At 32.4% G+C, this 26,506-nt stretch overlaps 1 protein-coding gene across 3 annotated transcripts in view; it reads right to left on the reverse strand.

Annotated features, from left to right (window-relative positions):
• The window catches only part of LOC128184035 (transient receptor potential cation channel subfamily M member-like 2), a 66,423-nt gene that overhangs the window by 36,666 nt on the left and 3,251 nt on the right, over positions 1-26,506 (reverse strand). For all 3 annotated transcript variants that reach the window (XM_052853322.1, XM_052853323.1, XM_052853321.1), the window contains exons 3-13: positions 24,074-24,503; positions 23,640-23,710; positions 18,859-18,943; positions 18,331-18,505; positions 17,772-17,935; positions 17,537-17,560; positions 16,848-16,992; positions 4,173-4,338; positions 2,508-2,664; positions 2,336-2,408; positions 1,973-2,079 (exon numbers count right to left, since the gene is read on the reverse strand). In XM_052853322.1, the coding sequence (XP_052709282.1) occupies positions 1,973-2,079; positions 2,336-2,408; positions 2,508-2,664; positions 4,173-4,338; positions 16,848-16,992; positions 17,537-17,560; positions 17,772-17,935; positions 18,331-18,505; positions 18,859-18,943; positions 23,640-23,710; positions 24,074-24,503 (1,597 nt within the window). The remainder of the gene's footprint in view (positions 1-1,972; positions 2,080-2,335; positions 2,409-2,507; positions 2,665-4,172; positions 4,339-16,847; positions 16,993-17,536; positions 17,561-17,771; positions 17,936-18,330; positions 18,506-18,858; positions 18,944-23,639; positions 23,711-24,073; positions 24,504-26,506) is intronic.

Raw genomic sequence — 26,506 nt, forward strand, 5'->3', positions numbered from 1 at the left:
AAACGAGTCTTGTTCGATCTACTTAATTTCATAAAATTAATACATGTTATCTACTGTACTAAGACACACCCATTCACTTTAATTTATCAAAAGAACATGGGCACAAACTACAACGGAATTCACTGTTACTGGGTCTATAAATTTATGGATAATGTGTCAATCATTACAATCAAAAAGATCCAAGCGGTTAAAACACATAAAGATGTGTAATGTTTTCATACACTCATTTAAAAATTATCAAAATCATTATAGAACTTCTCTAATGCATTGTATAAAAATGGGCCACTGACATATGTTAAGGGATATCGTCCTTTTGATTAGGTGATATTCATCGATAAACCAAAATACTTACAGTTTTGAACATCAAGCATATCTACTGATAAATTGAGGGAATGAGGAAGTGAATATCAACATGCTTTTCGCTCAGATGAAATCGCCAAATATTTAGAATAAAACTGTATGATTGTTTTGATACAATAGTTTATTTAAAAAAATAAACGAATTTCTTTTACGATTTACAATCTGTAAAGAGTGCGTGTGACACTATTTACCAAAGCAATTTATTTCATTTTTCCTACATTAAAAACCCACATAACATAATAAAGATTTTGAAACATCATTTAGAAGTTAAAAAACGATTCATCTATAAATTATATAGCCCACTGTTTTTGGCTTTGACCTGTGAGAAAAAATGACACGGAAAAAATCTTACCTAAAGTTTCTTGCCATGTATAGTCATAAGAATCATACATGTACACATGTAACATCTTTTATATACAAAGGACTATACATGATATGGGCCTAAAATGGCCCCTTAAAATGAACATCATCATTTTACTGTAATTCTTTGTTTTCTTTGTACAGATATATATGTGATGTTTTTACATTATGTTCATCTTGATTCAAGTGCCCACAATTAGGAAATATGATATAAAGACAACCTTTTTTTCCCCGCCATTTTTGCTTTTTAGCAGAAAACAGCTTGTTTTCAACAGTTTTCTCTCCAAAAATATAGAGCACATGCTTGAACAAACAAAATATTTTAATCGGATATGTAACTAGCCAAGACTAATAACTGACAAAAAAAATCCTTGTTAAAGCATGCGCTCTATATTTCTCATTCGTAAAAAGATAAGGAAAATGTCAATTGTTGACTGATTTTGATTGAATTATAGAAATAGCTCCACCTCTGACGTCATATACTGCAAGTGAATGCAAATAAATCAAATAAATAGGTGAAACATATATTTTATATCAACTCTTCTTAAACATAACATAACATTTTATTGTTCCCGAAACATTTAAAAAAGGGCGAATTTTGGGGGCCAAATTCAACACATATCATTTATAGTTCTTTAAGTAAATTATAAATATGAATTACAGCACCTGATGCTTGTTGCAAACAACGTCTTACAAATCTGTATGGAATTTCAAGATTCTAGTATGTATTGTTATATAAATGTATAGTATATCTTAGAGTCTCTGTTACTCTTGTACATATGTACATATATAGCCAGCACTACAAAGAGCACTGACCAATCCTGCTGTGTTTGGACTAACTTTGTATAATTCACTTGATTTCCTTTGTAATAATTCTTATCATTTCATTAATAACATTTAAAAACAAGATAATTTGACGTGACCACCAATCGTACACTCTGTAATTATACTATTTTAACATGTAAATAAAACATGCATAAATGAACTTCGATCACGCCTTATTTCATTAAAAGCAATTTACCTTTCATTTTTATCCCATTTTTAAAACCGTTACCTACATTCATGTAATTTTTTATCGAATGTTAGTAAATACAGGAGTTAATATACTTAACAGTCTTTGAAAGTGCTCTCACATTGTTTCTAACCATATTTTCTTTTTTTCAGTCTCCTCTTCATCTGATCAAACTCGAAGAAATGCAATGGTTTCGAGTAAAAAATTGATGGCTTTTATTGCTTGGTACATGTGAATTACCTGATAGTTAGTCTTGTTTGAGGCTGTGAAGATCTCATTCTTGGCAATGTCTGGCATGTTCCATGCAAGAGCCAGACTCAGCTGGGTGTTGGTGTTAGATCTGGTGGCTGAAATTTCAATCTGATACATATAGTATGTACCTATGTAAATGTATTATGAATTGCATTTGATTTAGTCAGATACTGGTATACAGTATATAGCGAAACATCCGTGCTAGCATCATTGGCCGTTATAGTTTTGCTAAATGGCCTTAAATTTGTTCTGACTTTATATCTTTATTAAAATAACAATGCTTATTCTGATTCAGTCCCGTAAAATCCATACTGATGTTTTGCTTTGCAATTATGAGTTCATTTTTAGTACCTTTTAAAAGGGCATATAGGATGGCTCTGTCAATTTCCTCTGTTTCATTGTCGTTCAAATCAAACACTGTCAACTAAAATCAAAGATAAAAACCATGATTTTGTTTTTATTTTAAATATTCAATTTAAGTTCTAAATTAAATGAAAGCTGCAACAGAGCTTCGTTCACCCACCAGTTCTCTATGTTGCAGAGCCTCTCTCAACTGCTTTAAACAGCTCTCCACCAATTTTTGCTTTTTAGGCAAATCTTCCGCCTTCCACGCAAAGATTATGTCAACAAGGTCCTTTAAATCTTCATCAAAAGTTAAGGGGAAGAAGCTTTCCTCTTTACTAAAGATATAAACATTTAAACATAACAAGACACAACCATTTCAAAAAAGTCACCTACTGGAAAAAAATTCAAACAACTTAATTCTCTTTTTTTTAAATTGCTTTTTGTGTAGGAATGATCATAAACTTGTAAGGTTGTTTTATCATTTTAACCTTGTTTAATCTAATTTAAAATTTATGAAAAGGACAAAGTCATAATTTTAATTCATCGATAATTTATAAATGATTTTTAATAAATTATAAATTTCCCTCAGGTTGTTGGCAACATTTCATAAGGGTATCTCTAATATAAAACTTAAATTTAAATTGACCATGCCTTATTGATGATATCGACATTTGTAATATCAAGCTTTATGTACATAATTCTGTTTTTGAGCTTATAGTCACCAGTGAAATGCCCTCCATTTCACTTTTAATAATTTTAACCATGTATTTAAGCATTTTACGTTAATTCACTTTATTCTTATTACTTTCCCCTACTCAGCAATTGTTTATGGACATCTCAAGCAATCCTAATTATTGATTTCTAAAGTTTGACAAGGCTGTTGCTTACATCTTAATCCCCTGGAATATTTAGTGATTAAATATTCATCTAAATTGTCACTGACTCTGCAGATGGCACACGTGTTATATATAGTAACCAAAACCCTTTTTACTTCCTGGCATCAAATGATGACACTAGTATACGTTAATAATTAGATTAGCACTTTGTGACGACCTTACCTGAGGGAATTTAAAGAACAGATTAATTCATGTAGATAAGAATTAAGGGAGTTAGCTTTTAGAATTTGAACTGGAACGATGTAAAATGGAGAGCCAGAGTAACCATTTTGAGTGTAGTGTTAAGAGACAACTTCCATTTGTTAATTTAGGCTCCTTCCTCCAAATTACCATAAGATAAGAACAGGACTTGCTTATCAATATATTGGTGTTCAAATGGGCATGGTTATGATTTTGTCAAATTCTATTTTTCTGTTTTTATTACTAACAATGCTTAAGAAATGCATTTCTTATAATCAAATGAAATTTAAGAGTCAGCCTTTAGAAATCTTTTTCATTATTTTGAGCATGATAAACAGTTCCTAATGTTTAAACTATTCTATTTAGGTTCAAAATTGAAATTTTTACTTCAACGTTAAAATGTAAACAAACGCTTTGTTTACATAGCGAGGAATTTCAAGCTCTGTACCTCGCTTATAACTCAACAAATGACACTCGACTTTCGGTGGCCTATTTAAAATGCCTTTCTAAATCATTGTAAATATCAAAATCGAAAAATGATTTTTTTACCAAAATCGTGACCATGCCCCTTTAACGTGAATTATTATATTTAATATTGAATAAACTATTCTTTCTTCTATCCATTTGGACTGTGTGCCTTTTTTATTTATTTCCCTTTGAGCTAAATTCCCAATGAACGTGAACCGTTGCTGAATTATGTACAAGACATTGGTGTGCGCGCACAGCATTATAATTCACTTTTTGAAAGATGAAATCAGGCCACTAACTTGTATAAGTTGGTGGTGATTTTGTAGCCAAGTGCTATGAAGTCTGCTACTCCTCCCGAGGACTGTAACACTAACACTGGTATCCTATTCATCACAGACTGCCACATCACTTTCATAGTATTGATATCTCCGCCCACAATAATAGAAATCGCAGGAATAGTTCGAGCTGAAAAATGAATTACTAAATTAGTCGTATGCATAAAAATTCAATAAACATTCTTAAGTTTATGCTTAACTTTCTTAAGAATATTCTTAACTAATCAAGATGCTTAATTTCAATTGCATAGCATTTCTAAGCAACATGCTTAGTAATTCTTAAAGCTGACATGAATTCATAAATACGCATTATTTCCCTTTTATCTCCGACTACCGCCATATTAGTTGTCGATTTCTATTGTTCTGCTCATCGCTACACAACCCCTATATAAGGCCGAGAGCCCTCGTCTTGCTTCAACGCATTCAGGAATTTCATACACCCGAACACGTTACCTTGGACGAAAAGACTTGTAAAAACGCGATTTAAACAAAAATAATGACAACCACTTCACTGGCAAGATATATCCAATAAACGATGAAACAAGACAGACGGAAATCCAGGCGCAGATACTTCAAAAATTCCTTGATAATTGTAGACCGTTTCCCTGTGTATGTTATAACATCGCACATGCGCAAACCATACACTGTGGCAGATCGAGCAATGTCAATTATCGCATGGATTTTATAAATGGGGAGTTTTTGAAGGAACGGATGGAAACGTTGTTACTTTCTTGGATTTACTATCATTTATTTACTGTGTTGGATGTAGTGTCGCCGGGGTTTTCAAGAAAATGCAGACGTTGTGCACTGTATGAACGACACACGTGTTCGATGTGCATGCGAAGTAAGGCAGCACTTTCTGTGCAAAAATAATACGGATACCTTGGACATCCTTTCAAAGAATAAATATATTTGTACTTCATTGATTGTTGTTTTCTTTATTCTTTATTACTACATTTTACTACAATGTGTAGTTCATGCATTTAGAAGTCCGTGCAACGTGAATGCCTCGATCGGTAAGCAACCGACCGTAACCTTCTCAACCGGTATATATACCCCAGTGGCAGTAGAGGAGCGATCGAAACTAATATGGCCACCAAATGCTTTTATGAATTCATGTCAGCTTTAACTAAGCATATCGCAATCTGCTTAGGTATATCGTTGGTACGTCAACTGTCATTTCTGCTTTTACTGTACTGTCAACAAAGACTGCATTTTGTTTTAGCCAAATCCCAATAATTTTTCACTGTATTATTTGAAAACGTAATAAATATTAGTATAATGTTTTCCCCTATGTTTTATCATGTTTGAAGGGTTTTTAATACGGATATTAAAAGCGCGATATTATCGTCTGTTTTTGACCGGTGTTTAAAATGGCAGAAAACAAAGATGAAAGTTATAGCGTATCAAAGAAGAAAAAAACAAACTGGTCGACAGACGAATGCTTATATTTAAGCAAATTGGTTGATGAAAACTAAAGCGTCTACATTTGGGACAGGGGTAACGACAGTTTAAAAAGGGAAATCTGGAGAAAAATTACAGATGCCATCAGTGCCACCTCCCCTTCCAAACGTTCGGTAAAGGAAGTTGAAAAAAGTGGCACAACCTTCAGATGCAAGACGCAATGTCCAAAAAACAGGTAACGAAACTGCACTGTATTGTATCATGAGCGGGTCTTAAAGGGTGAACCCATCTCCCTTGCAAAATTTAAACTTTCAAATTCTCATACTCTCAATAAAGAAATTCATCCCCATCTACGATTGAGAAAAAACAAATGAATTTAATCTGAGTTGTACTTTAAAGGTGTCTGTAAAATAATTTTAACTAGATGCTGTCATTAGACAGTAATACCCGCACCATGTGTTTGCCCCTAAATAACACTGTTTTGTACCAGTTTAATTAAAAATGAAGGCTACATGCAAGCTCCGGTAATACAATTAAAGAAGATGGGGGAATAAGATGGCGCAAATGCCCATTCGGTTTAGTAGTGAAATACAATTTTGAATTTATGTTTCCCCAATTAAATCTATTCAAATATATTATAATAAAACTTTGCAAAAGCAAAATTTCTAACTATAGTCAGTTTTTAATATATTTAACAATCAGTGAGGGGTCCAGACCCCCCCCCCCCCCCCAGCCCCATGAAAATTCATTTATATCAATTGTAAAATTACCAAAAATACACCTTGGACCCCAGTGCTCTTACAGACATGTAAACGCTCTAACCCATTGCGCTTCAATGTTAGGTTACATTATTTGGGGGGTAAATATTTAATCAATATTTAATATACTTTATTGTTTATCTCAATAGAAAGTATACATGTACATCACAATATGCAGGTGTCCTGCACCACCTTAAAGCTGTTATTTACCTAATAAAATAGTGCAAGTGGATTTGAAGAATAGGTCATAAAAATACATGCATGTTACAAATGAATGATCTTTGTCTGAAGTTACGTACACAACACAGGTCTGCATGTCTCATTAGCGGGTACTAGTTTTACCCAGCTCTTGGATTAGATGGGTTCACGTGTATACATACATGGGTGTTGCTAAAACGCGGAACGGAAAACGGAATGGAAAACGGAAAATCTTATCTAATGTTATTTACCTCATAGATTTGCTAATCATGCTAAAACGATATACTTTATGTACCTTTTTAATTTTTTATGAAAGATAAGCAATATTAGATTATTTATTCAAGAATATTTATTTCCGCAAAATTAACAGTACATGCATTGACCACTATATTCTGTCCCAAAATATCCTCGATTCACTTTTTGCTGTATATTTATTAATACCTCAGGGTTCAAGCGATTCTCTTTTAGAAGCATTAAACATATTCATTATTCTTTCTTTAAACGTCCTCTCTAGCTTATCAGCTGGTATAAATGCACTGCTAAAAATAAAGAAGTCTACGGGGTTTTGCATTTCAACAGACCCGGATGATAGTGTTGAAAAATTGTGCAAGGTCTTCTGAGTGACTTCCAAATGGAGAAAAGATGTCAACATTTTCCATTATAAATCGTCCAAATGTGCTGCATGAATATTTTGGGATCGACAGACTATAGTCCCAATATATAATCGGAAAATCAAACCAGGCAACGTCAAGAGCTCTCTATTCAGATCATATGTACTGTAGAAGCAGAAATATTCGTTGAGGATTTAATTCCGTTATTTTCGTTGGCAAAATAAATCAACGAAATTAAATCCATGACGAATTTTTAACCCTGGTATTAATGAATACAAAAAGATTACGATATGACGAAATTAAATGCCAACAAAATCTTGTTTGGTTTAAAAACAACGAAATTTTGACCCAACGAAAATATATGTTTCTACAGTATATAGCTGCTGGTATAAACAACTGCTTAGTAATGCAAACGTAAGCAAAATTGCATTGCTAAAAATACTAGTTTCACAAATTACTAGTTTCACAAATTACCGGGTATTTTAATGTTTACTGTATTTTAATTATTAATGTCATCAGTCCTACGGTTTTTTTTCTTCCATCTCAATGATACTGTATCATCTGTATGACAAAAGATCGCCTAGAACACCGAAAATTCAATTTTGATGTAAGTATATACATGTACATCATATTTGAAATATAAATATAATCAAAACACGCATAAAACGCTTTCACTAAATGCGTACATTACGCTGATATGCCAGCCATACCATATAAGAAAAATATGTAAAAAGTTATAGATAATTTGCTCGTTTAATCATGTTAATGTTTCACAATTCGTATACATTTGATGTTTCCGTTTCGTACTCAACTAAAGCCGAATGAATACAATGCTATAATTGATTGACATTCATATGAATGTTAATAAGATAACAACATGTTGATAATCATTTATTAGATATAAATAAAAGATACAAAGTAAATCGTTTCTGGTCAGTCTATACCCTTTTTAAGCGACAAACGTGATGATATTTTCCATTCCGTTCCGCTTTCCGTTCCGTTTTCCGTTCCGCGTTTTAGCAACACCCATACATACAATGTCTGTGTTTTCCGTATGCAGAAAAGGAATAGTTAAGATCAGCTAAAGGAATTCATTATTGTGTTTTAATTGGATTATCATTATGATGTTGACCAATTTAGGTAAGCATAATACATGTAGTAGCAGTAGCACAATATAGTGAGATGCCAGCATACATATATAAGTTCTACTTTCACTTTCTTAATGTGATTTCCCTTTGACAGCATACTGTATCATCACCTTTTTTAAAATATTTAAATAAGCTTATCATCGTTACCTATCCTAACGCATTTGTAAAGTTTCTGTCATTTTAGTTGCAAAAGTAAATTTTTTTCATTTGTCAGACTGCATTCACTATTGAGTTGACCCCATATTGACCCTGTATAAACAATTTCTTATTAAATTTGTGTATTACATGTAAGTAGGTGTAGACACTTATCTTTTTTATATGAGTTATAATAGGAAGGAAGGGGTATTTCTTTCTTAATGTATTATAATGCATCAAATACAATGTAGGTCATGACCTTATATGGGACTGTTCTGACCCCACGAAACAGGAAAATACAAAATATCTTCTAATGTCATTATGATGCATCAAATGGTGTAAAGTACATTAATGACCCCCAGATATTGTCTTTAACCCCCCCCCCCCCCTTCCTTTATGAAATAGGAAATGATATGATACACTGTATATATTGTTAACTTCTGAGATCTGAGATCCTCATCCCTAAACCATATAATTTATTTTTGCTCTTTGTGTCATTGCACGTAAAATTGTATATAGATTATGCCCTCTTGGAGACACCCTGACATTTTAGAACTAGAAATAATAATGTATTTTATCTTATTCATATGTTATACAGTAGTGTTTGATCCATGTGGGTAATTCCTAGCATAATGATGTCACTGCTTTGTTTAAGAGACTTTACAATTTTGTTTATAAATCTTATAATTTGAATTAAGCAATTTCCAAAATGTTAATGTGAATCACGAGAGAAAAAGCAATCAAGAAATGATCTAAAATTTGCTACTGTACAAATGTAAGAATGTATTAGAAGACTGAATCTTTATAACCAGGTTAGATTGGGGGGGGGGGGGGTGAATGTGGAGTATAAACATTTATAAGTTGAATCATTTATTGTTATTAATTTTAACTTGTCAATGATTACTACTTATTGATCCCAAGGTAGAAATATGACCTCTGATCATATCTCAATAGATCATTTGTCAATTATGCAAGGTGTAATATAATTTTTTTTAAGAATAACATTTTTTACCAGTTTATAAAAGTTTTTAGACACCAAAATTATATTTTAATTTTAATAGATCATTCGACAAGGGGGGGGGGGGGGAGAGAACAGTTTATATTTGAGTTTGTTTGGGAGTGGGGGTTCAAAGTCATATTTTTGACAATTTTTTAATGTAATTTAAAATAAGACTAAGCCATACTACAGTCATGAACATGAATAGTATAGAACAAAACACAAACAAATACATGTACAATTGTACATGTATATATACATAGGAAGTATTACAAAACAGATGATTGATCTATATCTGGGTTCTTAAATTGAATCATATATCATGTTCATATTATATTATTGTTTCTTTGTTCAAGGCATTTAAGATTGTATTTAAAGGTCATGTTCCCAAGTGCTCTTCCCGAAATTATTAAATATCATAAAAACCATTGAGATCCCCACCTTAATCCAAAGATATTATTCCTCCTTAGGTCATGCAGGCGCATCAGATCATTATGGCATGTAAGTCATGACCCTAAGGGGTCATCCTGACCCCCTTAGAATCAGAAATCGTCAATTATCTTTAATTATTGATGTTTGATGATCCTATCTCTATTTAATCTTTATTATTAAGTCTCCCGAATGAAATTTGGAGACTTATTGTTTTTGTACGGTTCTTAATACATGTATTATTATTCTTCATCTTCTATTTCTTCTTTCCTGCTCTGAACTTGTTTCTCAGAGATGGCTGAACAGATCGAATTGTACAAAACTCTAGGATATGATAGGCCTGCATATCTAGTTGTGCACCCTGGTTTGATTTTTTCATTTTGGGTTAGACAACCACTTTTCGGGGGAGGGGGGGGGGAGGGGGTGTCAAAAGGGTGTGGGGTCTAACATTGAACCTTGTAGGAAGAATCGTAGACTCTATTGTAAATGGTAACTTGAAAACAGACAAAGATAATAATATAGGGTTTTCATAATCATATATTGGCTGTTGCTGGCAATATATAGGGTTTATTAGATCTGACTCCTGGGGTCATCCCCACCCCCCAGGAATTTGAAATTACCATATATATATCAGAAACTGTTATAATCATGACCCCTAAAGCATATATATTCATGTTTCTGATGTCAAGGGGCATCAAATGTTATGTAGGTCATGGGCCCTGTTGGTGGTCCTGACCCCCTCAAACAGCAAGTCCCTTAATATCTTCAAAACAGTTGAGATCCCACCCTTAAACCATATATATTCTTGTTCCTTGTGTCAAGGGGCATCAAACGGTATGTAGGTCATGGGCCCCGGGGGTGGTCATGACCTCCCTTGAACAGGAAGTGCATGAATATCTCGAAAACGGTTGAGATCCCCACCCCTTAACCATATATATTCTTGATCCTTAAAGGGCATCAAAAGGTAAGTACTGGTAGGTAATGGGCCTCAGGGTTAAATTTGATTTTTCAAAACCGTAATGCACATCTATGGAACAGTTATATCATATCCCAAGATATGTTGTGTCTATCCATTAAATCATAAAAGGAGTTCTAGGATCTATGTTTTTTTTGAAGTGATAACGTCAATTGTTTGCTACTTGTTGACTCCCTGGATGAAATTAAAACTTTTAAAACCTTACTGCACATCTATAGAACAGTCCCTATCACATCCCAAGATATGATTGTCTATCCATTAAATCATAAAAGGAGCTCTTGGATCAATGGGTTTTTTTTTTTGTGATAAACATCAATTTTCTGCTACTATTTGACTCCTTGGATGAAATTTAAATTTTTAAAACCTTATTGCACATCTATAGGACAGCCCCAATTATATCCCAAGAGATGACGTAGCTACTCCAAAAGTTGTAAGAGGAGTTCTGGGAACCATATTTTTTTGGCCAAAAAACGTCATTTTTTGTTGCCCACTGATCCCCTTAATAAAAAAAAAATCTGGAACCTGATCATGCCTCAATATGACACCCCCAATCATATTCTAGAAGATCATTTGGCTACTACCAAAAAAAAAAGACGTTTTTGAAACCAGTTTTTTGTAAAAAAAAAACCGTCATTTTTCAGCCATTAAATGACCCCCAGGACAAAATTGAAAATTCCGAAACCTTATTGCGCATCTATAGGATACCCTAAAACATATTCCAAAAGATGATTTGTCTACTGTTGAATATGTAGGAGGAGTTCGAGGAAGAAGGCTTTTTGTGAAAAAAACGTCATTTTTCAGCCATTAAATGACCCCCAGGACAAACTTGAAAATTCCGAAACCTTATTGCGCATCTATAGGATACCCTAAAACATATTCCAAAAGATGATTTGTCTACTGTTGAAAATGTAGGAGGAGTTCGAGGAAGAAGGTTTTTTGTGAAAAAACGTCATTTTTCACCAATTATTTGCCCCCAGGACTAACAGAGAATTTTTGAAACCTTTTTACAAAACAACATGGTACCCCAAATCAAACTCCAAGAGTTCAGTTTGCTGGTTTATAAAATGTAAGAGCAGTTTGAGAAAGTAAAACGTGACAGACGGACGGACGGACGGAGAGACGGACGGACGGACGGACGGAACAGGGTAACAACAATATACCCGAACTTTCTTTAGAAAGTGCAGGTATAATAATAAAATACATCCCCAGATTACTATTGAAATAATAACCTCAATAGTAGTTGAATTTCAATAGTGGTTGCAAAATGATTTTCAAAATAATTTATTTGAATAGGATTTTTATTTTAATAGTGGTTGCAACATGGAACAAACACCGACTGCGATGATCGTAAGTACAAGGGTATTACAAAAATCTATACTACATTATTATATTGTAATTATAACTTAAGAGGAAGAAAAACTCCTAAATTCAAATCTTCACAAAATGAAGATTTCTTTTATTTTGGCAAATTTGACGGGATTTTTACGAATATTCATGTCTTCAGCACTGCTGAGTGCGCTGATGGTCAGCAGCAACTACATGTAAGTGTCGTTGCTGTGCCCCCACAAAATTTATTCCCGTCCTGTAGTTGTAATCATGGCATTGACGAAGAACTGCAAATGAAAACATTAGAATTAGAAATTCAAACTTAACCCTGCGAAACAAATTAGATCAACTTCAAATTGAAAGATTTGAGGCAGATAGTCAGTGATATCTAGCAATGGTGATAAATTAATTATTTTAAAAATTTTAATTAAACTGCTATAAATGTAATTAAAAAAGTAAGAGTTGATCAATAAATTCTAGCTCATCATTAAATAGGGATGCATTAATCTGCTCTACATTTACTAATCGGGTAATCGCAATTCGTTCGGATCGAAACACGTGCCACAGAAATCACGAGATGATTAATCTGTTAATGTGCTGATCACAATATTAGATGAAAATTAATTATCATAATATTATATTAAGTTACGTTTAATACAGATCATGACATTATATAATTGTATTTCAACATGTTTCATTTATTTTATTCTATATTGAGAAATATTTATTTTAATTGTTGAATAAGAAATAAGAACTTTTAAGATATCTACGATAATTAATAGTGAACATGGATAGTGTTAGCTGTTTTAATGCTATAATTATATAATGCTATCTGCCAAATTTAATGAGTGTTTTAAAAGAAAGAATGTTTCTTTTTTAATATTCATGGTTCAGAATTTTTAAACTTTCAACAAGTTGTACTTCAAAACAATTTAATTCAAACGCATTTCAAAGTATTGAATATAATTTCAAACTACTTTCGGCTCCATAAAAACAAGTTGGTTTCCAACGTAGCAAAAAAGGCGTTTACCGGTAATATAGAATATATACATTTAAGTTTTGTGGGATATGATGATCAATAACATTTTTTCTTTGGACTATATATGCATATTCCAGTCCTGTCAGTTTCAGTTTAGCCATGAATTAAAATCGGTTATCTTAATAATAGAGGAGACTGCAAATTTATATAACATGAAAGAAAACTTTTGAAAATCATTTGTAACATGTACATACCTCATTTGCCATTCAAGTGAAATTGGTAGCGACAATATGGTTTCTGTATGCGCGACCATCAACACTTTGGAAGTCTCTAACTAAGTGGTTTGCATTGTCATTGTCGTCAGGTCCATCTTCATTATCGTCTTCAACTCCGTGCTCCTGTGGCAGGTGGATGTTAAACATCTTTGTAATGTTGTGTAGAATTCCACATGCTGTGATGATTTTGCTGACTCGGTCAGGGCTCTGTCGAATTTTAACATGGAGGATGTGAAATCGTTTTCTCAGTTCGTCGATCGTTCTTTCCCCAGTTGTTGTAATTCATTTGTGCGACCTAAATTATATAATTCAAAATTATGAAAGAGAAGTCAAATGGCTTGTTATATCTGATGCATCAAGTAATGAAAACATACGAATTTTTACCGAGGTGCGGTGGGGGAGGGCTAGAATATTGATCAGAAATCTTGACAAGCCACAAAAAAAAATAATTCCCCAAAAATCAGGATAATCCTAATCCTAAAATATAAACCTCCAAAAAAATCTTACTTACCAAAAAAAAGTATAGTATGGTAGTATAATTTTTAATAGCACTATCGATAATTGAATCATTTAAAGGTTAATTAAGGAACAATTATGTTTGCGGCGAAAAAAGTGGGGGCTAGCCCTTCCCTGATGCTATGTATCTAATGGTTAGGTCTACCTTTGCGAAAAAAGTGGGCTAAGCCCCCTGCCCTCTCCCAGCCCTCTTGGTTCCGATGCCTTTGTAAAACAATTTAAGCTGGGAAAACAGACATGTCTGCATAAAGCTGTAGGAGTATGCTATTTTATCAGTAATGTGTGAAAAAAACCCAATAAATCTAGATTAAGACCTCGGTGTTCGTTAATTTTGTTCTCGCACTGATGGAATGACATCACAATAAGATGACGTTGGTTTTGTTGACGTTGCGAAACATTATGTTTAAAATCGCTATAGATGAAAGTAGATACTATAACATTTTTTTCTGTTTAATGTTAACTTTACAGTTAAACCGACCATGTCGCTGTAATGTCTGAACAATGACATTTAAATACTTTATCTAATGTGTAGTGCAAACGTTACAGAATTTATAAACTTCTACATATTTTCAGACCTGTTGTTAAGAGACTGTGGTCCAATAGCTGGATTTAAAAAATGGAGTTAACAGCCAGTCTTTTGCAGGGTATCCTTGGTCCCCATGGAGATGACACTTGCAGGCAAGAGGCGTCTTTCAAATAGATGGAAAAGTCCACTTTCCCGAAGGATTTTTGGATCATGTGTCGCTTCAGACCGAGTCTAACTAAGTCTAGAATTCTATTGCTTGCGTCACAAACAAGCTGGAAATTGATGTTATCGAAGTTTTTTGCCATTCACATACTCTGGTTCATTTTCAGATGGAGCTAGAATGCGTATATGGGTGCCGTCAATAGCCCCAATAACCCCCAAAAATTGTGCAATGACAAAAAAATTAGACCAGTGCTTTCTGTACAGTTGTACAGGAAAGGGTATGAAACTTCTAACAATATGAGGCCGTACAGGGACAGTGGTCAACCTGTAAATTATTCCCGATACAGTGGATTGATCAATGACCAAAATTGCCCTCACTGAACAGCTGCAGTCTTCCAGTTAAAAAGTATCTCAATGTTACCATTACTTTTACATGTGCTTGAAAGCTATAATTTCTGGTTGTCGGAGGATCGATAAAATCACAAATAAAATTTGTTATAAAGTCGATGCCCTCTTGGTTAAACTGAAATCTTGCCTACAATGCATCGGCTGTCAGGGATCGTAATAGATCTATTCTTGGCTTAAATGTTGTTCTCTTTCTTGCAACCATTTTTGATTAACTTAATTATTTGCTTAAAACTGGTGCCAAATAAATATAATGCTTAACTTTAAGAACATACAAAGAATATACTTAAGAGTTAAGAAGTTTTAAGCAACATGCTATGCAATATGCTTAGCCAAAATTTCAATCTGCTAAGTACAAATTCTGTACTTTAGAATATGCTTAAGCACTTAAGAATTTTTTATGCATACGACTCCTGGTACTTACCATCAAAATGGTATCCCTTTTTTTTCTTTTTCTTTTTTTTTCTTTTATAAATTTTCAATTTTCAGGTCTACAATTTTTCTAACTATATTGTCAAAAGTACTATTTTTTATCAATTCCATTTTGCTTTATATCTAGGAATAATAAATTATTAACAATATCAATGAACTATAGGCTTTAATAAACTCACTTCTGAGATCTTTGCCTCAGATGTATTAAATAATTAAAGATATTTTCCCCAATAAATAGCTAGATCAAGATAAAAATATGTACCCCCCCCCCCTCCATATACCAAATCTTCATATTTAAAATCAGTAAGATGTATTTTGCTGAGACTCAGAAAGAATTGTATGTTAGTATAAGAAAAAACCCCAGACAGCACAATTTTGTATGTTAACTAGTGACATGCTTTAATTAATAAAAAAAAATCCTATATTTTGAGGTAAATTTCTTTTCAATTATAGGTGAATACCTATTCGTATTGGTATGAAAACCTAATAGGAAAAAGTTATGGGATCAATGAATACAAATAGAACACCTCAGTTACTTGCAGAAATGGAAATTAAGTCTATATTGACTTACAAATTGTTAACAATAGAAAGCAAGCTCAACAATTCAACCATACGTGTACGTGGCAGTCCACATTCACTGAACGCTGTAACGTGTGTGTTATCAACGGGTGCCGCATAAACATAGCCGCGACAAAGATAAATGTGTCTCTCCCAACACTACCAAATTTGATTAATTAAAATAAAAAATAAAATTGATTTATTAATGTGTCTGAATACATTTCCAGCATAAACCAACTTTAATGTGCCAGATTGCATTGCCAGCATAACCCATATTTTTAAAATTGTCTTTAAATCCAATTTCAAACAATAAAGTGACTCAAGTTCTCCTCTGATCATGGAACTCAATAAAAACTTCAAAACAGCTGAAGTAAGGACCATATATTTCATTGATTTGTGGCAGCTAAAGTAATTGTAGGATCAGCTGTTTTGTATTTTCAGAGTCAGGAAAATATGGACAACTTTTATCATCATTATTGTTAGAACAAATATCAACATAATTATTAAAGTAAACTAAATTAAAAACCTCTATTTGATGTTCGGTACATGAGTAGTAAAAGACTATTCAAATCGTTTTTCGTACAGAGCAGATAATTAATATTAGATTAAAGATCTACCAAATGATGTATTAATGCACATGTCTCTACTGGAATTGATTATCACAGGACAGGAAATTTTATTAAAACTACTATAAATGCATTAAAAATAATTCACTATATATCTTAACACAGGAATATTTCCATGTACAACATAAACGTTGACGATAAATTAGTGGTCCAACATGTGCATAAAAAAGCCACTCACACGAATCTTTGTCATGAGGGTCCACTCTCTGCTCTGAAATGAACTTCTCCAATCTAGATCTGAATTCTATCTCTCCACCAAATTTGTTTTCCGAGCCGTCATCAATCAAAATGAAGTGTGTGTGGATCTTGCCCTGTGGGACGTTCTTATAAATATATAAGATTTGAATTAAATTCATGTAGAACAAGAAAAATTGCACTTTAAGTATTAATTAAAGATTCATCATTATATAAATATTAAATATTGAAGAAAATTTTCAAAATTATTGATTTATCAAAAACTATTTTGCCATTTAATATCAGCAGAGAAAACAGATAGTTACCTGAAAACTAAAACAAACCATTAGATTTACTAGCAAACTATTGTACTTCTCTATAAAAATTGCAAACATTTTCAAACACTTAAAAGGAGTAATAAAAAAAAGGGTCAAGTTTTTATATCAAATAAAATCAGTATATTGTTTTTTTAATGCAAAAAAGTACATATATATGCAAATATCTATTTCCACACAAAGGTATAATTTTTATGAAGCTTTTTCATAAAAGCATGAATTTCTCTGTATCAAGATGCAAGGTTTTACTTAAGCCAAAAGAACTGAATTAGATGAATGATTATGCATGAATATCTATTCTAAGCTCTAAATCGCACAATTTTCTTTAAAAAAAAATTAATGTTTAACAAATTCTTACCGTATTATCATTAGGATTTCTCTTCTGTATGAAAATTAAATGAATAAATGTAATAAAAGTAAGAGGTCTATCTATAACAAGACACAATGTTGAAAAATTAAGATTGAAAAAAAATGGTTTCGAAGTCGTGTATACTTGAGGAGAATCCATTATATTTTTATGCATTTACTTTAATAGTTAACGGTAAAATTCGTTATTTGTGTTTTGTGCATGTCCCAGAAAATTTTGCTTCTACCTCCTCCTCTTCCAGAGCTTGTCTGTTGGCCACACATCCCCAGGGAGCCACTCCCAGGACCACTACATCATTTTTACGTTCCCAGCTGGAGTTGTGGTCCTTGACAGCATCTCCCATTAATTCCCACACCCCCGATTGTGTCCCTCCAGTGATTATCCAAGTACCTGTTATAAAGAAATGTATTGTTAATCGTAAATATTCTAGACGTTATTGGTATAAAGTACCTTTTATTCATCAAGTATCTTTATGATTCAAGTTTGTATTTGAAAGCTTCTTTTTATCATCTATACTGGAGACACAATAAAACGATCGTTATAAACGAATTGTAAAATAATACGTATCAAATTACCCCCCAAAACAGGCAAATTTACATATTTATTAAACTAGTTTTAAATAACACACCCACCCACCCACCCATCTTCCCACTAAAATCTCCAGAAAAAAAGGTTTTTAAAGTTGTGCCTGCCGCCAAAGCTTTGTTTTCAAAACTTAATTATTACAAACATATCAAGAACCGTTTATACTTTCCAAATATGCATGAAAGGTTAAAAAGTATTACATGATGATGTTGGTGCATTCATTAAATTTAACTTTTCCTGCATAGTGCGCTTCAGGTCAAACCGCTGGGCATCACCGGTAACTGAGATAATCAGCTGTGGCCGCTTCAGATGCCACTGATCGATCAACATAGCCCAGATGATGTCAGCTTTGGTATCTGGTACACATCGAAGGTACTGAAATGCAATTATTGATTTGAAAGGTAGGATTCATCGGTACAAAAGAGCGGACCTGCTTATAAAACGTCAATTTTATTGCTTATACAGAATATATATATAGAATATGAAATTCAGATTCCTATCCATGATAAAGCTACAAAGATTTATAAAGCTATATTAATTTCCAAGATACATTATCCCTGCATTTTATTTTCACATAAAGCTTAATACTCTGGATTGTGACATGCTCTCTTCTGATTATTTATGAATATAGTATATTTAATCTTGAATAATTAAATTAAGAGAGAGAAAAAGAGTTTTCTTTACAAATCCTTGAAATAAGACTAGCTCAAAGTGTTGCATTTACTTACTCGGGTCAAGGCATCATTTTCAGCAAATCCTGTATTATCTATTATTCCAAAAGAATCTGAGAGCTCTTGCTTTGTATGTGCATTTCTAAGACAATAACAAAAAAAAAACAAAGCAATTACATTTAATGTTACATGGAAAACTAACAGTTAACAACCCTGTCTGCCAGGCATGGGGTAATCGTAATCGAGTAATCGTAATCGATTGTAATGATTACTCTTTTTCAAGTAATCGACAGTAATCTGTAATCGAAAATATTTTCGATTACAGCTAAAAAGGTCAGTGTAATTATAATTGCTTTTTCGATAACTTTCGATTACTCTTTACATAAACATTGTGAAGCACTTATTGTATGAAAAAATATTCTTCAAGTGTTTATAATACAATTCATTGAATAAAATTGTTTATATTCATTTTTATGATTTTCCACTTTCACTTAAAATATAAATATTGGTTGACATGTCATTGAGTGCAGAATCAGATAATCAGTTTACTCTGTGTTTCACACTTTTTTGCAGAATTTTTTAACATAGTGTGGTTCTGAAAAACCACTAAGCTACTGACAATTATCATAGAGAGAGAGAGTTTTATATTTTGTGTCTATTTTGCCAGAGAAAGATACAAAATGGTGTGTAAGTGTCACTAAGTGTGTTTGTCCTTGTCAGGTACGGAATCCACAAAGCAGTTAATGAGGTGTGACAACCCTAATCATGTTTAGATAACAATTAAAATAGCCCCATTAAGGATCTATTTTAAAAATCAACACAATTACAAGCTCCAAACACAATTCATTTAAATCATGAAGCAAGGTTGCCTAAAAGTTCTTTGCATATTTCTGATGATAGTTTCAAAAATTATAAAATTTCAATCAAATTCAATTCTCGTATTACCAATTACAACCGAATAATTATAATGGCTAATGGTGCAAGGTCAAGAATTCATCTAAACTCATTCACCCCCAAGAACAGAAACTTGTTTACATGACAGAGCTGTATATAATTGCTTATAATTTGACATTTAAATAAGCAGTAGAAATTATAAAATGTTATTTTATGAAGATTGAAATATGAAGTCTCAATTTTTCATATCATTCATAATGAAAATACCCCTTTAACTCTAAAACCAAATTAACTTGAATAGTTTTTATATGATATGTTCAGAACATGTACCATGAACATTTTAATGTAATTTTTTTCTAAAGTATTCGATTAATAATCGGTTACATGTTATAAAGTAATCGATTACAATCAATTACTGGACAAAAATGAGTGTAATCAATTAATAATCGATTACACAAAATTCCCCTAAGTAATCGATTATTAATCGATTACTTTTTTTTGAGTAATCGTGCCCATGCCTGCTGTCTGCGTGTGATAAGTTCAATGAATATTTTCAAAGAATTCCGCATGCATATTAAACTGTAATTTTACTGAATGGTAAAACAATAAATCCATAGTCCTTTTACGTTTTTTTAAATACATTTGATCAATGCTTAATAAATATCCTAGATATACAGGGTGTCCCAGAATATAATATCTGATGCCATTTAAATTTCATATAAATTAGATAATGTTTAATCAAATCTCGTAAATTGCGACTGAATTAAAAAGTAAAATAGTTTAATTTTTTGCCACAGAAAAATTGGGTAGAAAAGCATGCCTTTTCTTGAATTATAATGTTACAAATTTGAAACATTTTTCTTTATTAAATTTAGTTTTACATAAAATGAAACTGAAAAGAGAGCTAGCATTTTTTTTTTATTTCAAACTGTATTTTCAAACACAGACTACATATATAGTCGTACGTATTGTGAAATAAGACGACCCTGTGGAAAACAATGCATCAAGAAAATAGTGTTGGTAATGCATTTGTAATGCATTTGATGTTTTGTAAAATAAATCTAATCAAAAGTTATCTAAATAGTTAATAGTATCGGATATGATGGGACACCCTGTACTATTACAGTCAGGTACTCTACACACAATTGCTCTGAAAAATATAGTTCCATTCATGATCAGCGAATACAACATTACTACACATGTTTAGACTATCTTTGTATAGGTACCACGTATTACATGGAAGAAAACAAAATTAAAGTAAAAGATTTATAAAACCTCATTTTCCCCCAGAAATGCAAGTATTTATATTCCTACACTAGCTGCCTCCTCAGACTTTTGCACTGAAATTTTGGTCATTTTTTGATTGACTTTTTTCACCAATGAATAATGCTTTTATTATTGCAGCAATTAAATTATTTTCATGATTATTAGTCGATAATTATCACTCTCTTCTGAGGGAGAATGTTAATTATTCATTGTGTATATTGGTGTGTTTTTAATGAAGGAATAACTTTGCAACCCCTCCTAAGATTTTCTGTAAGCACTTGAGTAGACCCGGACTATTTGTAGGGGATGCAATTGTAAAGTCGTGACAAAGTGAAGTATACACGTATGTTAAAATACAGATCAGCAGATTTCTACGCTGGTTTCTGTTAAATTTCAACGAGTATAGAGAGCTTACTGTTTTTTATGTTCAGTCAATTTGTGCCAAAGTAAGTTTAATCTATTCCGTTGACAGTTTTTGCTACGGACATGAAGAACTATAAACGCGTCTAGTTTCTTAACAAGTCCAGTGTTTTTAACCTGGAAGTGCTAGTAGCATACAAGTCGAATATCTTGGATATGAGGAAACCCATATCTATTCTTGTATAATTCAAACAAGAGGCCCATGGGAATTAAATTATAATTAAATGGCTGTTGTTTACCTCGCGTAAACTCGTGACTTTTATAATTTTACTCACACTTGATTGATAATACACTGGAATGAAAAAAGTTGTCACGTGACATGTTAAAGTGCTATAAAAATCAATGTTACCGTATTGACAGGCACATCACTCTAATGTACTATGGCCCACCCATTATTTTCATTTTTATTAAAAAATAACAAATGACTACAAACCAGGATAATTTTCCGCTGTTATATTTTCTTAGGAATAGCGATAATTCTTTTATCCCCGCAACAGTAATGTGTCAGAACTATGGAAACTGTTTTTAAGATTTTTTATTTACTCACATTTCACATTATTCATTGTATAAAGGGGGGCCCCAGAGAGTAGTTATATACAGCATATCATTCTTTGATTTGTTTTGTGTACAAGTATTTAGCATACTCTAATTCATAGAGTATTTCTTATGATCAACCAAAATTTCAGCGTCAATCGTAGAAGTATAAGCAAGATGAGCTCAAAATGTTGCTAAGTTTGAGTCATATTTTGTTCACATGAGTTTATTACATTCAGCTTAAGATTTTTAACTTGGTATTTCCTATTTGGCATTTAAAATGGAAAAAAATGGCCTCAGATCTGTGTACAAACATAGACTTGTGAGCAAATCTCTGTATATTGCTGATAATTCGAAGCTTAACACTCAAATATGGTAAGTAAATAGAAATTATAAACAATTAAACACAAGAAACATGCACTATAACAAATAAAGAACACAATTAATTTTTCAAAATGAATCATATACATGTATATACCTACATATTTCCGTCAGAGATATTAAACTCTATTTAAACTGAATGAACTCGGGAAAATGCCGAGCATCTGAACAAAACATATTGCATTGTTCTACCATTACGCAAAAGATGATACCGAATTACCGATAGCCTGAATGAATTGCATTTTAGTTCTTTCTTAATACATTAGATGTTGCTTAATTTGCGCAAGTAAACAGTAAACTGTTTGATTAACCGAAGTCTCTGTTTGATTTGATACGTAAAAATCAGGAAATACAAGCGACAGTTCCCAGGTTAACGCAAAGCATAAATGAAAACGAAACGAAAATCACAACAACCTAATATCACCGTCATATATGAAAACTGTCAACGCATTGAAATATTTAGCCTCAGTTTATTTTACAAAATCGGCACCAATGTATTTTGCATGTTTCAAAGATTCCCTTCGTACACGAACTGTTGCACAACAAACAAATTCATCATTGTCAGATCGGCCCGTTTATCATATAGTGTCATGGCTGCTTTAGACAAAGAACCTCGTTTTAGAATTATGGAATACGAGTCTTGGTAAAATGGGTAAGCAAACCCGGGCCTGGACAAAATAAAAGCCGGGGCAGATTGGCAATCGTCAATTCCAATCACACATTATTTTGCAGCAATATTTACAGCGAATACAAATATACTGGTCAGTAAATATCTTGAAATTTTAATGAGATTGGCAGATTAATAACTGTCAATCTTTTGTTTTGCCCTGGCCTGGTCATGCCTACCCATTTTACCAAGACTCATGGATGCTATACATTGCTTGAAACACGCCTTTTCTTTATTATTTTCGTAATAACTCAGGTTTTAAACAGAATTAGCCCATAATTTTTGCAATTTATATTTTTCTTCCCATAAGAATTATTCATGCTAAATAACGTTGAATTTGCCTCAGTAGTTCTTGAGAAGAAGATTTTTAAAAATGCACCCCCCCTTTTTCTACAGTTTTGAGGTTTTCTCAGCTTTGAATAATCATAGGTTTTTTATTTCTGCAATTTATATTTGCCTTACCATAAGGATGCTTCGTGCCAAATGTGGTTGAAATTGGATAAATGGTTTTAGAGAAGAAGATCAAAATGTAAATAAGTTTACAGACGGACAGACGGACGGACGGACAGACGGTGTGACAGACGGACGACGGACAAAATGCGATCAGAATAGCTCACTTGAGCTTTCACCTCAGGTAAGCTAATAATAAATAAATCATTTAAAATATCATACTTACTCTAACTCATCCTCTTTCAACGGAATTCTTATCATAATTTTGCTCTTTGTTACAAAATTCCTGAAAGATGTCTGCAAAAAAGGAACACATGCATTGTTATAATCTACATTCAATTTGGTAATAAACAAATTATCAAGACATACACCTCACAATATTAGTTTGTTTTACATAAATATAAAATATCAATAAGGAACAAGTACTATTTGCTGTACTGATCTTCTGCATGGCAAAATAACTAAGTTGGTGAATTGTATGTTTTATCGATTTTAAATTTATATCAATTTATCTTTTTGCCCTTTTATAAAGAAGTACGGCAGTTATCATGAAAGGGCAGTCATTTATATTATCTAATTTATATATTGCCAGTTCCAGCAGCATATAGATATATACATATAAATACGAGAGTAAAAAGGTCTGTTTCTATCAAAACCTACCTCATTGATTCTTCTCGCTGTTATTTTTTTAGACAATCCCATCGGCTCTTTCCTATTCTGTCTTGTTTCACCAACGCAATCCTTGTCATCATCGTTTTGGGTATAAGTCCCGTTACTTTTCACTAATGCCAATTCCACAGCAGGGTCAGCGTTACTTAAGGACTTGTTGGTTATCCTTTGATTGGTGTATGTACCTGTACTATCATTCACCTCTGACGTCTTTCCTTTCTTTGAATACCCTTCCGAAGACCTTGAAAGTGGATCACTGACGGTAAAACTGCCGCTCCCGTCTCGAGACTTTTCCTTATCCATCTTGCGTTTTTTGCGTTTTGCTTTCTTGGTTTTTCCATCACCTTGGAATGGTTCCTTCTCGCGTTCAAGTTCAATCAAGTCATGAATTGGTTGCAATTTATGTTGAAATTTTGGTTTTCTAAAAAAACATTATCCAAATTTAATATACAGCTACTCTAGTGAAATTGCAAAGTTTCAAGAAAATCTACCATCTGGTTCTTTTTAAAGGTCATCTCAAAATACAGGTACATTTAGTATAGTTATATATAGTAAACTGTAATGTGTTTGCACTTTGAAGCAGGATTTTATTAATTCACCTAAAATTGTAATACGTGATCATGATAAGTAATTTCATTTTCTACTTAAACATCACTGAATTCTACCATCTGGTTTTTAATAGGGGATCATCTCAAAATATTACCAATATAAAAATTTAATAAAATTAAATATATATTAGGACTGTTACAAATAAGATTGGTACAATGGAATCATTCAAAAATTAAGAAAATAACCCTAAGGATAGCATAATTCTGTGTGAAAAATTGCCAACGCCTACTCATTTTTTTTTCTTTTATCTTATTTCTTTTAACGTACTTCTACAAAGTTTATTTTATCTCAACGCCAAACAAGTTGCCCATGGGCCATATCGCTCAACTAAACAACAGTAATTCATTGTATTATTTTTATTAGTTATTTAAATATTTTACCAATGTATATCTCTGATAAAATTTAAACAGCTTTTGGGAACCCATTATTAGTCTAGGGGTTACAAAGTTAAACAAATTGAGAATTTACATGATCTTATGATGCTTGCAGTGAAATTTCAGAAATGCTAGCATTGTAGTTCTTTAAAAGAAGATTTTAAAAATATTTCCTTATTTTTTTAAAATTTAGAATTTGAACTTTTTAGGGGGCCTAAGTATTGTTTTGTGGGTCACAAAATTAACAGTTTATAATCTACATTATTTGAGGAATCTTGCATACTTATTTTACAATTAGGAGCATTATATTCTTAAAAAGACGATTTTTAGATATTATCCCTATATTTTTTATGTAGTACTTTGAACTCCTGATGGGCCCCAGTATTGGTCTAGGGGTTCATAAATTTAAGAATCAAGAATCTACACTATTTGAGGATTTTTGCATAGTCATGCAATGGTGTTAAGGAAGCATATGGAATCTGAATTAGATGTAAATTCTAGTTATTAAATACATATTCTATCCTCTGAGCAACGAAACGTAAAAGAAAACTGGATGAATAACTATTTAGAAAATTTGAGCAATTTAACTATCAAGAAGAACATAGAATTCTAGCAGCGTTTTTTTTTTATCAAACTGAGATGTTTTGCCTTTAGTTGGTGTGTTTATTGAGTGTTGTTCTATCTCATGTTATGTTAAGGAATATACGTAAGCTATTTATAGTTGTCACGTGATAATGCACAAATACGGAAGGATGTCTTCCCGATTTTTTTTTTGGCACTTATATCAAAGCTTCACAGAAGTCCTTTCAAACAGAGATTTATAGCAGGTTCCAGTAAATGTTCTACCAAACCTCTCCCTTCACCCCTTACTAGAATTCTTACTATAGTGAAGGAGAAAGTTCAAAAGTACTGCACAACAATACACTTCAGAAATGGTATGAATCAGATGTGGATACTGAAAAACTGTAAAGAATTATTAGAAATTTTGAGGTCACAAAATCTTACCCATTCAACAGCATTAAAAGGTACGACTTTTTAACACCTAATACAACCATTCCCTATGACAAATTCAAATCTAGGCTTTTGATATCATCGTTGTTTCTTCAACAAAAATGGAAGTCGTAAAAATGATCACCTTGTCATTGGAAATCTAAAATATTATTTTGTTAAAAACCATTCTAATTGCATACACAAGTACCCTGAAGTTGACATACAAAAGATGCAAAAGTTTCTGATAGACAATATCTATGTAGTTTTTGGAAATCAAGTCTTCCAACAATCTGTTTGAATTCTCATGGATACCAATGGTGCCCGATTGTTAGCAGATTTATTTTTGTTTTCTTACGAAGCAGAATTTATTCAAAAACTTGTACGTGAAAAAAAAATCACTGTGGCCTTCAACTCAACATGCAAGTGAATCGACGACGAGGTATTATCAATT

Source organism: Crassostrea angulata, chromosome 5 (assembly GCF_025612915.1).
Source record: "Crassostrea angulata isolate pt1a10 chromosome 5, ASM2561291v2, whole genome shotgun sequence".
Classification (NCBI taxonomy): domain Eukaryota; kingdom Metazoa; phylum Mollusca; class Bivalvia; order Ostreida; family Ostreidae; genus Magallana; species Magallana angulata.